The 14,419-nt window shown below is 44.9% G+C and overlaps 1 protein-coding gene across 1 annotated transcript in view; it reads left to right on the top strand.

Annotated features, from left to right (window-relative positions):
* Positions 1-14,419, top strand: part of WDFY4 (WDFY family member 4) — a gene marked incomplete at its 3' end in the record, with an annotated part of 258,736 nt that overhangs the window by 49,521 nt on the left and 194,796 nt on the right. The window contains exon 12 of the mRNA XM_079708852.1: positions 3,290-3,383. Coding sequence (XP_079564978.1) covers positions 3,290-3,383 — 94 coding nt within the window. The remainder of the gene's footprint in view (positions 1-3,289; positions 3,384-14,419) is intronic.

Below are 14,419 nucleotides of genomic sequence, written 5' to 3' on the forward strand. Positions count from 1 at the left end.
CTGTCTCAGTTATTCTGCTATTGATTCCTTCTAGTGTATTTTTCATTTCGGTTATTGTATTGTTCATCTCTGTTCTTTAATTCTTCTTGGTGTTTGTCCTTTAATTCTTCTAGGTCTCTGTTAAACATTTCTTGCATCTTCTTGATCTGTGCCTCCGTTCTGTTTCTGAGGCCCTGGATCATCTTCACTATCATTATTCTGAATTCTTTTGCTGGAAGGTTGTCTATCTCCACTTCATTTAGTTGTTTTTCTGGCGTTTTATGGTGTTCCTTCATCTTGTACATAGTCCTCTGCCTTTTCATTTTGTCTGTCTTTCTGTGACTGTGATTTTCCTTCCACAGCCTGCAGGATTGTAATTTTTCTTGCTTCTGCTATCTGCCCTCTGGTGGATGAGGCTATCTAAGAGGCTTGTGCAAGCTTCCTGATGAGAGGGACTGGTGGTGGGTCGAGCTGGGTGTTGCTCTGGTGGGCAGAGCTCAGTAAAAGTTTAATCTGCTTGTTTGATGATGGGTGGGGCTGAGTTCCCTCCCTGTTGGTTGTTTGGCCTGAGGTGACCCAGCACTGGAGGCTACAGGCTCTTTGGTGGGGCTAATGGGGGACTCTGGGGGCGCTCATGGAGTAGTTCCCAGAGCTTCTGCTGCCAGTGTCCTTGTCCCCGCGGTGAGCCACAGCCACCTCCCGCCTCTGCAGGAGACCCTCCAACACTAGCTGGTAGGTCTGGTTCAGTCTCCAATGGGGTCACTGCTCCTTCCCCCTAGGTCCTGATGCGCACACTACTTTGTGTTTGCCCCCCAAGAGTGGAGTCTCTGTTTCCCCCAGTCCTGTTGAAGTCCTGCAATCAAATCCCGCTAGCCTTCAAAGTCTGATTCTCTGGGAATTCCTCCTCCTGTTGCCAGACCCCCAGGTTGGGAAGCCTGACATGGAGCTCAGAACCTTCACTCCAGTGGGTGGACTTCTGTGTTATAAATGTTCTCCAGTTTGTGAGTCAGCCACCCAGCAGTTATGGGATTTGATTTTATTGTGATTGCGCCCCTCCTGCCATCTCACTGCAGCTTCTTCTTTGACTTTGGATGTGGGGTATCTTTTCTGGTGAGTTCCAGTGTCTTCCTGTCGATGACTGCTCAACAGTTAGTTGTGATTCCGTTGGTCTCACAAGAGGGAGTGAGCACATGTCCTTCTACTCTGCCATCTTGAACCAATTTTCTAGTCCTTAATTTTATTATTTATTTATTTTTTGGCTGCATTGAGTCTTCATTGCTGCGCGCAGGCTTTCTCTAGTTGTGGCAAGTAGGGGCTACTCTTCATTATAGTGCACAGGCTTCTCATTGTGGTGGCTTCTCTTTGTTGTGGAGCATGGGCTCTAGGTATGTGGGCCTCAGTAGTTTTGGCTCGCAGGCTCTAGAGTGCAGGCTCAGTAGTTGTGGCACACGGGCTTAGTTGCTCCATGGCATGTGGGATCTTCCCAGACCAGGGCTCAAACCTGAGTCCCCTGCATTGGCAGGCGGATTTTTAACCACTGTGCCACCAGGGAAGTCCCTGCATTGGCTGATATTTGAATAGTGAACCAGCCTTGCATTTGTGGGATAAGACAAATTGGCCATAGTGCCTTATTTATTTTATATATAGTTATATTTGATTTCCAGTAGTTTATTGAGGATTTTTGCACCTATTTTTCTAAGAGATGTTGGCAGGTAGTTTTCTTTTCTTATACTGGCTTTTTCTGCTATTGATATCAGAGTAATTCTGGTCTCATAAAATGCATTGGGAAGTGTTCTCTTGTATATTTTGAAAGAAGTTGTATAGAATTGGTGTTATTTATCTTTTAAATGTATGGTAGAATTCACCAGTGGAAACATCTGGGGCTGGAGTTTTCTTTGTGGCAAGGTTTTAAACTACATATTCAGTCTTTGTGATAGCTATAAACTGTCCTGGTTATTTATTTCTTCTTGCTTACTTTTGGTAGTTTGTGGCTTTGAGGGAACTGGTCCGTTTTATCTAAGTTGTCAGATTTGTGTGCATAGGTTATTTGTAGTATTTTCTTATCCTTTCTGTGGGGTGTGTAGTGGTATTCTCTCTTTCATTTCTGATGTTGGTAATTTGTGTCTTTTTCTGTCTTTGCTAGCTTAGCGAGTGTTTTTTCAATTTTTAGAACTTTTTCAAACTTCTTCCTGAGCAGTTCTCAAAGTCTTTGGAATGTGGTTTAGGGTCAGATCCACATGTGTGCAGCTCAGAATTGAGCTCAGAGGTTGATACACAACTTAGTGGTTTCACTTTCGTAAGTCTCCTCCTCTTCATCATCTTCCCAACACTTTCTGGCTCTGGGGTCCCTTCCTTCTCCTCTGTCTAGAAAGCTGGAGCTTTAGTTTCTCTGCTCTGCCATGCACATCCCATGATTGCATCTGTCTCTGGGGCCAAGCAGGGAGAGGAAAAAGAGAGACAAAAACATTGGGCATTTTGCCCGACTCTTGGGACCAGAGTTCCTCTGGTCAGAGAGAAGGGTTCCCCTCCCTGAGAATTTCAGATGCCTGCCTGGTCACTGCTGCTGCTGTGCAGTTTCTTGGAGGCTGAGGTGAGAAAGAATGGAAAAACTCAACAAAGAAAATTCCAGGGATTTTCCTCCATGCTCTGGGCCCTTTTGGAGCCTCTTTTCCCACTCCTTAGACTAGAAATAGAGCCTCCTCTTGGAGGCTGTGTCTGTTCTGTCCACACGTGGTGCACGGTTCTTACTCCTTGTAAGCCCATTCTGAGAGATGCTGGAGGGGAAAGCCCCAGGAAACACGTTACCAGTTGCATGGTGCTTTGGGTTTGGTTTCCTGCTTTGCTACCATTTACTTTTCAGAGTCCTCAGAGAGCTGCTCATGGGTTCTATCTGGATTTTTAGTTTAATTCAGTGGGTAAGACAGAGTAGAGTGTGCTTACACCATCTTGAAGGGATCTAGACATTTTCCTTTGTGTGTTTGATATAAAATGAGAGCTTCTCCACCTCCCACATATCTGGAGAGAGGGTAGAGGCCCAGGGAACTAACTTCCGTTAAGCACCTGCTCTGTGCCGGACACTGTGCCTTAGTGCACAGTGGCATTATTCTATGACTCTACGCGGAAAGTATGGCATTGTTAGCTCCATTGTGCAGTTGGGGGAAGTTAGGCTCAGATTAATTAGTTCAAGATCATATAATTAAGTGGTAGGCTGTGGTTATGTATCATGGCCTGTCTTAGAAAGATCCAGAAAGTTCTGTGGAAAGCAGAAGAGAAGGCTTAAGTCTGATGTCCTGCTTCCCTCTCTCTGCAGGACAGATGAAGGTGATGCCGTGATCATGCACCCTGGGATCCTGTGCATCATGGTGAGGCTGCTGCCTCAGTTGTACCACCAAGATCACCCTCAGGTACTTATTGTGAACACATGAGTTTGTCTTTTTCACATGACTGATCTTTTAAGCTCCTCTGGCCAGAGACTCCCTTTCCCTTTTTGCCTTTGCCTCCAGTCCCCTGTATGAACAGAGCCTCCTTCATGAAGTGCCTCCTGCAGGGGAGTATCAGTGGGTCTGAGACCCTTGATTGAGTTCTACCTACCCTTCCATGGCCACTCAAAACAGATTGCTCCTGTTGGTGATGTGACCTTCTAAAAACAACAGCCAAACAAAAACTGAATGAAATGATTTACCTTCATGAGGCAAGTCCCGTATAAGTGCTACATATAGTGCTGGGCGTTGGTGGGACCGGAAGTCCCCTGCTCCCCATTAATTTATCCATTGCTTGGATATTGGCTGTGACCCTGGCTCGGCGCTCTATGTAGGACATGCAGGGCTAACAGGATGAGAACTGAGCACTGTCCAAGGAGCCCACATCTGTGGTGGGGACTGGGAGGTGGTGGTGGGGCAGACAGACTAAGTAAATAAGCTCACAAATGAATATACAATTACAAATTGTCACAAGTGATATTAAGGGAAAACATGGGTGCTGACAGAGAATAATGGGAATGGAAGTGGAGGGGGAAGACCTAATTAAATCTCATTTAGATGAAGGTGTGGATGTCAGGGAAGCCGTCTCTTTGATGGTGACATTTAAGCAGAGCCCTGAAAGATGAGTAGCAATTAAGCGGGTGGGAAGGAGCCTGCTGCAGGTGTCTGGGGTGGGAGCAAAGCGGGAGCACTGGAAGTGTACCCGGTGGGGCAGGCGGAGGAAGGCTGCCGCCCTGACAAGCTGTGGGGTTTTATCCCAAGGGCAACACGAAGTCTCTCTCAAGTGAATGGAGGGGGACATGATCAGGTTTTTGTATTAAAAATCGCTCTTGTTGCATGGAGGGTGGCCTGGGAATGGGGCTGTGTGGAAGAGAATGGGGACAGCAGTTAGGAAGCCATGTCCACAGTCTGGTAACACATGGTGGTAGCTTGATTATGGTGGCGTCTGTGGGAAAGTGTGTAGAGCAAGGAGTCAAGAGACCTATTGGGAGATAGAATCAAGGCCCTGAGATGAACGGGGTGCAAGAAGCGGGAAGAGGGGGCAGTCAAGGTGGCTCTTAGCTCCTGTCCTGGCAGCACTGACGGCCCCACCGTAGCGAGGCGCGCTTGTACCGGTGAAAGCAACAGAACGAGGCAGATTCTCAGGAAGTGCTCTCAATTTAGAGAATATGTTCTCTAGAGGTTCTGAGAAAGAAACTTGAAGTTGAGGAAGCCCTGGAAAATATGCTCTTGAATTAGCAGCAGACGAAAGGAAATTACTTGAATTGAGCAGCTACCATGTACCAGGCACGGTGCCACACCCTTTCACTGATTATTTACCCTCATAGATGTTTGGTGGGGAGTATCATTGTTTCCATTTTAGCCAGTGGGGAAACTGAGTCTCAGACAATGTACATGCCTTTTAAGGATTCTGAGTTGGTGGACCTGGTATTAAATGTGGTCCTACCTGGTGCAGTTCTTATGGTCTTTCCCCTGCACAGCAGGGCTTCTATAGGAGAATGGGGGCTCACGGGGGTGCGGGTCCAGCTTTGTTTTGTCCTGGAGTTAAAAAGGAGGTGATATGTTTTAAGAAGAAATGGTGACTACAGTTGACCCTTGAACAACATGGGGGTTAAGGGTGCTGACCCTCACACAGTGTACTACTCTCTCTGCCTCAAAAACAAAGGAGATGATAAATGACTCACCCAAGGACAGGAAGGTGAAAAAGTTTGGATAGAATCAGGACTCAAATGCTAGTTTTGATTCCACATATTGTGATCTCTAATTGAACATAAACTTTTCCCTACACTCAGGTAAAGATCTGTAAAATGAAAATACAGGTCTTATATTTATTTTTTAAAAATCCATGCATAAGTGGACCTGTACAGTTTAAACCTGTATTGTTCAAGGGTCAACTCTAGGGGTGTTATTAATCATTGAAAATGACAATGGCTTAGTAAAAATATTGCAAATCCTCTGAAATCAGTGAGAAGTGAAGTGGAGAAGCAAAAGCCTTGATGTGTAGGGAAGGGACTGTTTTACTTAGGAAATTCTGTAGAACTAGGTACAGGAGTTAAAAAAGGGCTAACTCAATTCCACATCTGCATGTCTCTTTGTAACTGGAATCCTTTATCTGGTTCCTGATCCTCTGCTGGAAAGTGATGATAAAGTGATTATCAAACCAATGAGTAGGGATGCATCTAATAGTGAAATGGAATGCACTTTATATCTTTCAACATTTATGGAACAGCAGTAGCCTGGGCTAAAATGGGTTTGATTGCTCCTTTAGTTATCTATCGCTGTATTACAAAGTGCTGCCAAGTTAGCAATAATGGTCTCGTTCTTTCTCGTGGTTCTGTGGGTCAGGAGTTTAGACAGGCACTGCAGGGACAGCTTCTGTCTGCTCCACGTGGTATCAGCTGGGCACCAAGATGGGTTCTCCACTCACAGAGCTGGCACCTCACAAGCTGGCTCAAATGGTGAGAGGCTCCTCGGCTGGCCCAACTGGGTCAGATGTCTGGGGCCTTGGTACGGCCTGGCTTCTCCTCCATGTAGCCCTCACCATCTGGCTTCTACCTGTATGCCACCACCTGGATTCTCTAGCAGGCCACATAGCAGCTCAGGGCTCCCAAAAGCACAAAAACAGAAGATGCCGAGCCTTCTGGAGGCTTTTGCCTGGAACAAGCCAGCATTACCTCCATGGCATTCTGTTGGTCAAAGTGAGTCACAGGTTCAGCTTAGACTCAACGAGAAGGGACCTATGTCTCCTTTACTGATGTGAGGGGTGGCTTGCGTGTACAGGAGAGGGGGAATTATTGGGGGCCATCTTTAAAGACCAGCCACCACACTTGCCTTAGGCATCTAACTGACGGATAAAATTATTTGACCCCTAAATCAAATGTCTTCGAGTCATTTGGTTATCTAAAGCCTGGGACCTTACTTTCTTTACCTTAGCATTCACGACAGGTTCTGCCTGGAGCATATTGGAAACTAATACACGTTGAGCATTACTTCTATTCCAGGAACATTAATCAGTGTTCATAACAGCTCATTAAAATGAGAATCTCCCCATTTTGCAGGTGCTTGAAGCTCAGGAGAGTTGTGTAACTTCCTAAAATCATGGAGGTGTTGAGGGGAGATCTAAAACTCACTCCCAGGCTCAAGGTCAAGACGTGTTTGATGAATAGATCTCTCATCTCTGCAGCTCTTGCAGGATGCAAGGTCATGCATCTTGGCGTTGCACACTTTTCCAGGGGCTGTCACCTTATTGTGAGGAAGCTTGGCTTCCTTAGCTGTATTTCATACCCTGCAATGCGCTTGCAGTGAGAACAGCCAAGCCAGTGGTTTGGGTGGTCTTAGCAGTCAAACGGTTGCTGATAAACACGTGGTGCAGAACTCCACCATGAGAATGACTGACGAAGTGATGCAGAGCAGACAGTGGCCTGTCCTTCCGCTTCCTAGTGCATGAAGACTCTGTGGATGAGCCCCAGTTTCAGATAAACACCATGAGTTGTCACATCAGTGTGTGGGGAGGAACTTTCCCTCATCCTGTGATGGTAATTGGTCAAATTAAGTATGCAAATGAGGCTTCCACTTGGTAGGCTACTTTTTCTCTATTCAGGTCACAATAAGTAATTTAGGAAAAGTCTAACTCTCATGCACTCTCTCTCAAATATGCAAATGAAATGTAGTGGTACATCTTCTCAGAAATTTTCTGCAGATGCCAAATCAGCAGCTATTAAAAGTTGGGTAATTACAGTAATTAACTTCTGAAAGGGGGGGGCCGTGGGAAACCTCATAACAACAAACAGAATAGTAAATCAAATGAGAAATGAGAACTGAGACACACACAAGAAAATGCTGAAATGAAACTGACAGAAGGACGGCAGGTTTTGGGGCAGAGAAAGCAGCTGGAAGTTTCAGTAGATGGCAGTGTTACTAAAAAGATGGAGGGGCTTCCCTGGTGGTGCAGTGGTTGAGAGTCCGCCTGCTGATGCAGGGGACACGGGTTCGTGCCCCGGTCCAGGAAGATCCCACATGCCGCGGAGCGGCTGGGCCCATGAGCCATGGCTGCTGAGCCTGCGCGTCTGGAGCCTGCGCGTCCGGAGCCTGTGCTCCGCAATGGGAGAGGCCACAACAGTGACAGGCCCGTGTACCACAAAAAAAAAAAAAAAAAAAAGATGGACTGTGAGTTCCCACTCATCTCCCTTTAGGTGGGCCTGGTGATTCCCAGCATACCTATACTCTTACCCACTTTACATCCCTCAGATACTCTTCCTGCCTTATGGATGAGAAATTAATAGCTTTCCAAGGTACAGATGTCCTTTTAGAAGCAACAACTTAACTACTTACATGGGTTGTCTGGTTTATGTCTAATTGTGGCCACATTAAATTTGTTCTGTTCATGACCAAGAGGGGGTTTTTCCCTCTGCAAAATGCTAGCAGTGTGAGCTGCTCTTGGAAACAAATAATCCAGCTGATTTTTTTTCCTCTTGTATCATCGCCAGTATTAAAATTGGACTATAGGAATTTTATTGTGAATGTTGCTGTACTAAGCACAAGGCAAAAGTGGAGTCCAGCTCAGTTCTATTGGAGCTGAATTGGCCCCTGGAAGAAGTAACTAATTGAGAAGAAAGGCCTTTCTCTTTCTTTCTGGCATGCTCAGCAGCCATGAGGAGCTTGCTGTAGGGACGTGGCTCTGGGCTAGACCTCTGACCAGTAGTGGAGGGCTCTCTTGTCCCAGCACCACTGCACTTCCGTTCATGTCTTAGCAGAGGGTTATTTGCTCTGTGCATGACAATAGGAACTCAGAGGGTGGGAAGTCAGATCCAGTTTCACAGAGGTGGAACTCAGCCTGTGTTGGGGCCACCAATGTGATGTGTTTACTTTTATGAATAATTACGCAGCACCTACTAGGTGCCGCTGGGGATTCAGAGACCAATGTCACAGTAACACACAATCTGAGTTTGAGGGTGGGTACTCAGACGAGTGGAGAAGATAGTTAGATATTCTAACTGTAACAAAGGTTTGCCCACAGGGCCTTGGGGCAGAGGGGAGAGAAAGCCACACAGAGATGGGGACACTGGGCCTTGGGGCAGAGGGGAGAGAAAGCCACACAGAGATGGGGACACTGGAGCTAGACTTTAAAGAAGAGACCTGTCTATGCCAGATCAGGCAGAGGAGAGTGGGACAAGACACTCAGACAACAGAGAGAGGCACACGTGAAGATGCCCATGTGGGGACTTCAAATAGTTCAGTTGGGCGAGGATAGACCATGCGGGTAGAAAGGCAGTAAATGGGGCAGGAGAAGTAGGTTGAAGCCACATCATGAGGGGCCTTGAGTACCGTACACAGGCAGTTGGATTTTATTGGATTACCATCCTTTGTCATTGTTGTCATCATCATCACTGCTGTGTTTAATGAGCACCCACTATATGAGGCTCTGAAGATGACAGATTTTGGTCAAATCTCTCTGCCACTTAACAGAACCATGGGAAATTATCTAACCTCCACGACCCTTAATTTTCTTTGCTGTAGTATGGGGAGAATAATATCATCTTCCTTCTGGCATTATTGTGAGGATCAATTGGAGCAATGCAGGAGCACTTAACATGGCAAGCAGAACATACAAGGCACCATGGGAAACACTTGCTGACTGGTGTAGCTACTGCTATTAGTTGCCAAAACTTTACAAGCATTTTATCATTTGATCTTCATAATAACCTTGCAAGGTAGACATCAGTATTCCCACTTCACAGATGAGGACTTGAAACTTGTAGCACTTAAGTGACAGAGTTAACATCATCGCTAGGTGGGGAATGTGCCTGATGGGAGGCTCCAGGACCTTCTGCCACTGCACCAAGTTGCCTTCCCTGTAGGGAGGTGGTAGCCATGGGTGGGAGGCAGTTGGAAAGCAAGGAAGGACATGATCAGACCTGGGCATTAGAGAGACTGTTGTCTATCATCAGTGTGCACCTCCCCTCACTGTTGGGTGTGTTCCAGATTCTACTGCAATGGAAGCCTCCCACACAGTATGATGGGACAGAAAGAAGATCAGGCTTGGTCTGCATCTGTCAACTGATTTGCACCTCAATTTGGAAAGGGTGCCATTTTCTGGAATTAGCCTGTATTTCAAACACATTGAACTAATCATGTGGGTTTCAAATAGCTAAAAAGTATCAACAGCATTAATAGCCCTGGATAGCATTGTGTAAGGGCAAGCTATTTGAAAAGAGCCATTTCCTTCAAAAAGGAAATTGGCAAAGTAGGAGTCTTGCTTTATTAAATTACAACACATTAGAGTTTTCAAATATGTTGAAATTCTATGTTTCTTCTGCTCTTTCATCCTGACCCCATTCTTCCCCAAATATTTCTATTGTACCTGAGTGGAAAAGTCTCAGATCCTGGTCAAAATCCAAGTGACTTCTTAGGGTAGCCTCTTAAATAGAACAAATAGACATAATCTTGCATGGAGATGAAGAGCATCAAAAGGAAGCTACAGTTGACATAGAATGATGGAGTGGAAGTTAAAGTTGATAGGGTGAGCTCTGGTCCAATTATCTGGCGAGCTTTCCTCCAGTCCTTTACCATCATTATTTCTATGACTTAACATGGGCCACTTCCTGTCTCTGCACCTCAATTTCAGCTACTCAGATTTGGTCTGGATCACAGGGGTTGCAGACACAGTGTCTTGGGGCCAGAGTCATAAAGTAAATGTGTAGGTGTAAACACTAAGGAGTGATGAGACCTGTGGTCATAGGGAAGTGTACTTGCCCTGCCTAGAGGTACTCACATCTAGCTAGGGGGAAACAAGACAAAAGCAAAGCCAAACTACCCCCACCAAATAAAACACTTCTGTAGACCATCAGTTTATGCCCCTTATGAGATACTGAGTTCCCTTCCTTATAATGAGTGCATGACTCAGTGTTAAAATCATGGGCTTTGAAGTAAGACCTGGATTGGGGTGCCAGTTCTGCCACTCACTGGCTGTGTCACCTTAGGAAATTGATGTAACCTCTTCAGTCTCAGTATTCTCATAATAATATTTTCCCATTGAGAAGAGTAGTGGGAAGTATAGTTCGAGTGTACTTAGGACTACCTGGCATGCAGTATGTGCTCTCATACCCCCTACCTTTCTCTTCTGGCTTTGGTACTCGATGTTCCTAGGACTCTGAGGCACAGTATATAAAATTTTAGAAATACAAAGTGGAAGGTAATACATTTTAGGTATATTTCCAGCTGGCATTATACAATTGATAAATTAATTGATAAATACAAATGATAATTAATCAGGAACCTTACTGATACAAGGTAAGAAAAGAAGACTGCAACTAAAAGGGATTAATATTCTGAAAACACTTGCATCCTTTAAGGAAAAGTACTTTCACAAATGCTGTTTCTGTTGACCCCCACCAAAAACATACCAGTGAGGTAGGTATTTTCATTATTCTCATTTTAAAGCTAAGGAAACTGAGGCCCAGAGAAAGTAAATAACTAGCCCAAGTTTCCCATTAGTTAGTGCCAAATCAACATGAGTACCTACTTCTGGGTAGATATTTGTGTGCCCTGTGCCCAGAAGATGAAGGAAGGGTAAATGTCTATTTGGAAGCTCAGAAGCAACACACCGGGGCTGGAGTCACAGAATGCTTGGAAATGGATCTCTTATCTCTACAAGAGACTGTGGACTCTGCAGTCTTGTTTGAGGAATCTTCTCCAGACAATTTTGTGTGGAGATCTGCTAACAACAGCAACAACAACACATCTGTTTAAAAAGTATATCTTAAAAGAGTTGTGTCAGCAATTTACTTTGGCCAAAGCAATAGAGATACTTAGGGTAAGTTAATCCCTCCTTCTCTGAGCTAACCGAGGATGCCCAAGCCACAGCGGGGAAGGGTTCTGGCTGGAAGCTGATGTTGGGTCTCACGGAGCCCACTGCTCACCTGACCTAGCTGTCGTGGAGTGAGGGGGTGTGTGTCCAAGGTGAGGGAAACTCTTCACAGATGTTTCAGGTTCCAGGCTGTGCAGGCATCCTCCTGGATGGATGTTTACAAGCTGGTTTCCCTAGTGATGTCCTCATGCTCCATCTCAGGGCTGACCAAAGGCTCAGGAAAGATCATTTCCCCTGCTGACCTGGCACTGTTTTCGTTATTCTTCAACACTCAGTTGGCACATCACCTTTTCTGACCACCTTCTCTGGTCCAGTGCACCTGCTATTTCCTAGAACACCTTGTGCCCTTGTGCTTGCACTTACTGGGCAGCTATTGTGTTTGAGGCACAGGGATATGTGCTAGGGAAACAAGGATGAGGAGCCATTGTCTCTGGCAACAGTTCACAGTTCTTGGTAAATAGATAGATAGCTTGTCATATTGTGGTGTTTATAATGATTCAAGTGTGGACACAGTGCTAGTTAGGAAGATCAGAAAAGTTTTCTTAGATGAGAGAACGTGTGAATTGTCTCTTTAATAAGTAAGACCTCAGCAAAGGGATGGGATTAGAAAGGACATTCTCAGCTTTGGGCATCAGTCAAAGAGGTTATGGCGTATTCAACAAAGGGTGAGGATGTTACTGGGGTAGAGTACACGGTGGACCAAAGGGGAGGTTGGGAAGTAAAGCTGGAAAGAGACAAATATTTTATTAATATAAGATCCTAGGCTTCTGTAACCGGAAGTATTGGCCATAATATGTATGTAATTCCTAAAAGAAGCAGAAGATTTAAAGCAGGCACCCACATGCATCTTGGTCTTCATTGCAAATCTATACAACTACATCCAGGAAGCCATGCCTTTAGACATGGATTCTACTGATTCAATGGGATTTGGACCCTCTTACACCTAAACCAAGATCACAGACTCCCATGCCTATAAGGCCATGTGGGCACTGCAAACGAGTGTATTAGGCTGGTGGGGGCTGTGCACAATGGAAAGTTTATAAGTTTATATAACGAGAGAGCTAATTCTAAGTAAGCAAAGATAAAAACCACAACGACTTGTCAAATAAAACACATCTTTACCTTGTCAAATAAAACACATCTTTACAAATAAAACACATATTTACCTGTGACATCCCAGAAGAGCAGAGGTCACTTGAAATGTATCATCTCTCTTCCAAAATCATCAAATAAAGAACATTTCAACCAAATTGGAATAAGTGACTAGTCCAAATTTGAGTAGCTCAGTGGAAGTCCCTAGTTCTTTCTATGTGTCTGGGGGAAGCAGATGCTGGTCATCTGATGGTTTTTAGTTAGGACTACATGATTAATGTCCAGAGGACACACTCTGGACTGATGTACTCATAGCCCACGCCTCCTTGGAGGGACCCACCCCACCAACACCCAGCCCTCATTGGGCTCTGGGACCACCATATTAATCTGGACCAGGAGAGAAAGTGGGGGGTGAGAGAGAGATAAAGAAGATTAAACATCCACAGATGGAAAAGGAGAGACTTGAAGACTCAACTGCTAAGTGGAGAAGGCAGAAAACTCCTACAGGCGGCCCCGCACATCTCTCTGTGATAATTTGCCTTGCAGGTCCAGTCTGCTGATGACCCTGAGCGCTTACCACTGAGTCCTAATTGAACCACTATCCCCTTCCTGCATTGGAAGTAATGTGCGTTAGGAAAATCAATCAGTTTGTAGGGGGAGAAACCAGACTGGTTTCCTGCTACTGCTCATATTTTCACTAAAACCCCATTTTACTGGAACCAACATTGAAAAAAACAGCACATTTTATTCAAAACAAAGCAATATTGGTATTGACAGAGCTGCAGCGATAATGAGGACGATCAATTTTCCCTCCTCCATTATGGGGTATTGAGCAATTTTGGAGTAAACTTGTGGCATCATTAGATAAGATCAGCATTTCTATTTCTCCCTTTTGAAAATTTTTTCTTTTTTTCTTTCTTTTTTGCATATTTAGATTTTAAGTATTCCTGCTCTGGTGAGGGGAAAAAAAAAAAGCAAAAACAACAACAAAAAGGAAAGCCAAAAGTCCCCAAAGCAATAAGTGAAGTGCTGGTAATAAAAATTGGAGATTGTAGACATTTCTTTTTAATTCTTATTAATAATACATTGTGTTGTTATTTTTGCATCTTATTTCATGCAGACTGTCTCCCCAACTCTCACCCCAAATTAAAAGACTGCAGTTACCAAATATTCCAAGTTCTGGGAGAGGGAGAGTTCTGGGCAAGAGGGTAGAAGTAGCTTTTCTGTTTTGAGAAGAGTGAAGAAGGAAGGCAGAGGTGCGGGCTCTTTGGATGTAGGAAGGGACACTTAGAGCATTGGAAGAAAGATTTGGGGAAGGGAGTCAGGAGGTTGGGGAGGTTTCTGCATGGAAGAGCGTCTTAAAGTAAAAGACACGGAATTGTTTAGTGCAAATTAGATCTGGCATTTCTTTCTTCTGTTTCTGGTCCCTGTTGGGTTATACATGTCCCTCTAGCATCTCAGGCTGGCTGTGCAGATACCACAGTGACAGGGAAGGAGATTGTCTTCATCCATTCGGGCCACTATAACAAAATACCATAGACCAGGTGGCTTACAAATAACAGAAATTTATTTCTCACAGTTCTGGAGGCTGGCAAGTCCAAGATCATGGTGCTGGCAGATTCGGAGTTTGGTGAGGACCCACTTCCACACTCATGGCACTCTTCTCGCTGTGTCCTCACATGGTGCAAGGGAGGAGGGAACTCTCTGGGGTCTCTTTCCTAAGGCCACTAATCCCATTCATGATGGCTCTGCCCTCAAGACCTAAGCATCTCTCAAAGGCCCCACCTCCAAATACCACCACACTGGGGGTTAGGTTTCAACGTATGAATTTGGTGGGGGGGAACACAAACAGTCCATTGCAGGGACCATGTTCTTTGAGTGATGAGGTCTCTTCTTGACATCAGTGATGTTGACAGAGTGACAAAATCCTACCTGGGAGCAGTCCCCCTGAAAACCATTCTAATGTAGTTTATATTTTAAACTAAAATTGAATAGTCTAAAA

Source organism: Hyperoodon ampullatus (genome assembly GCF_949752795.1).
Source record: "Hyperoodon ampullatus genome assembly, chromosome: 1".
Lineage (NCBI taxonomy): Eukaryota > Metazoa > Chordata > Mammalia > Artiodactyla > Ziphiidae > Hyperoodon > Hyperoodon ampullatus.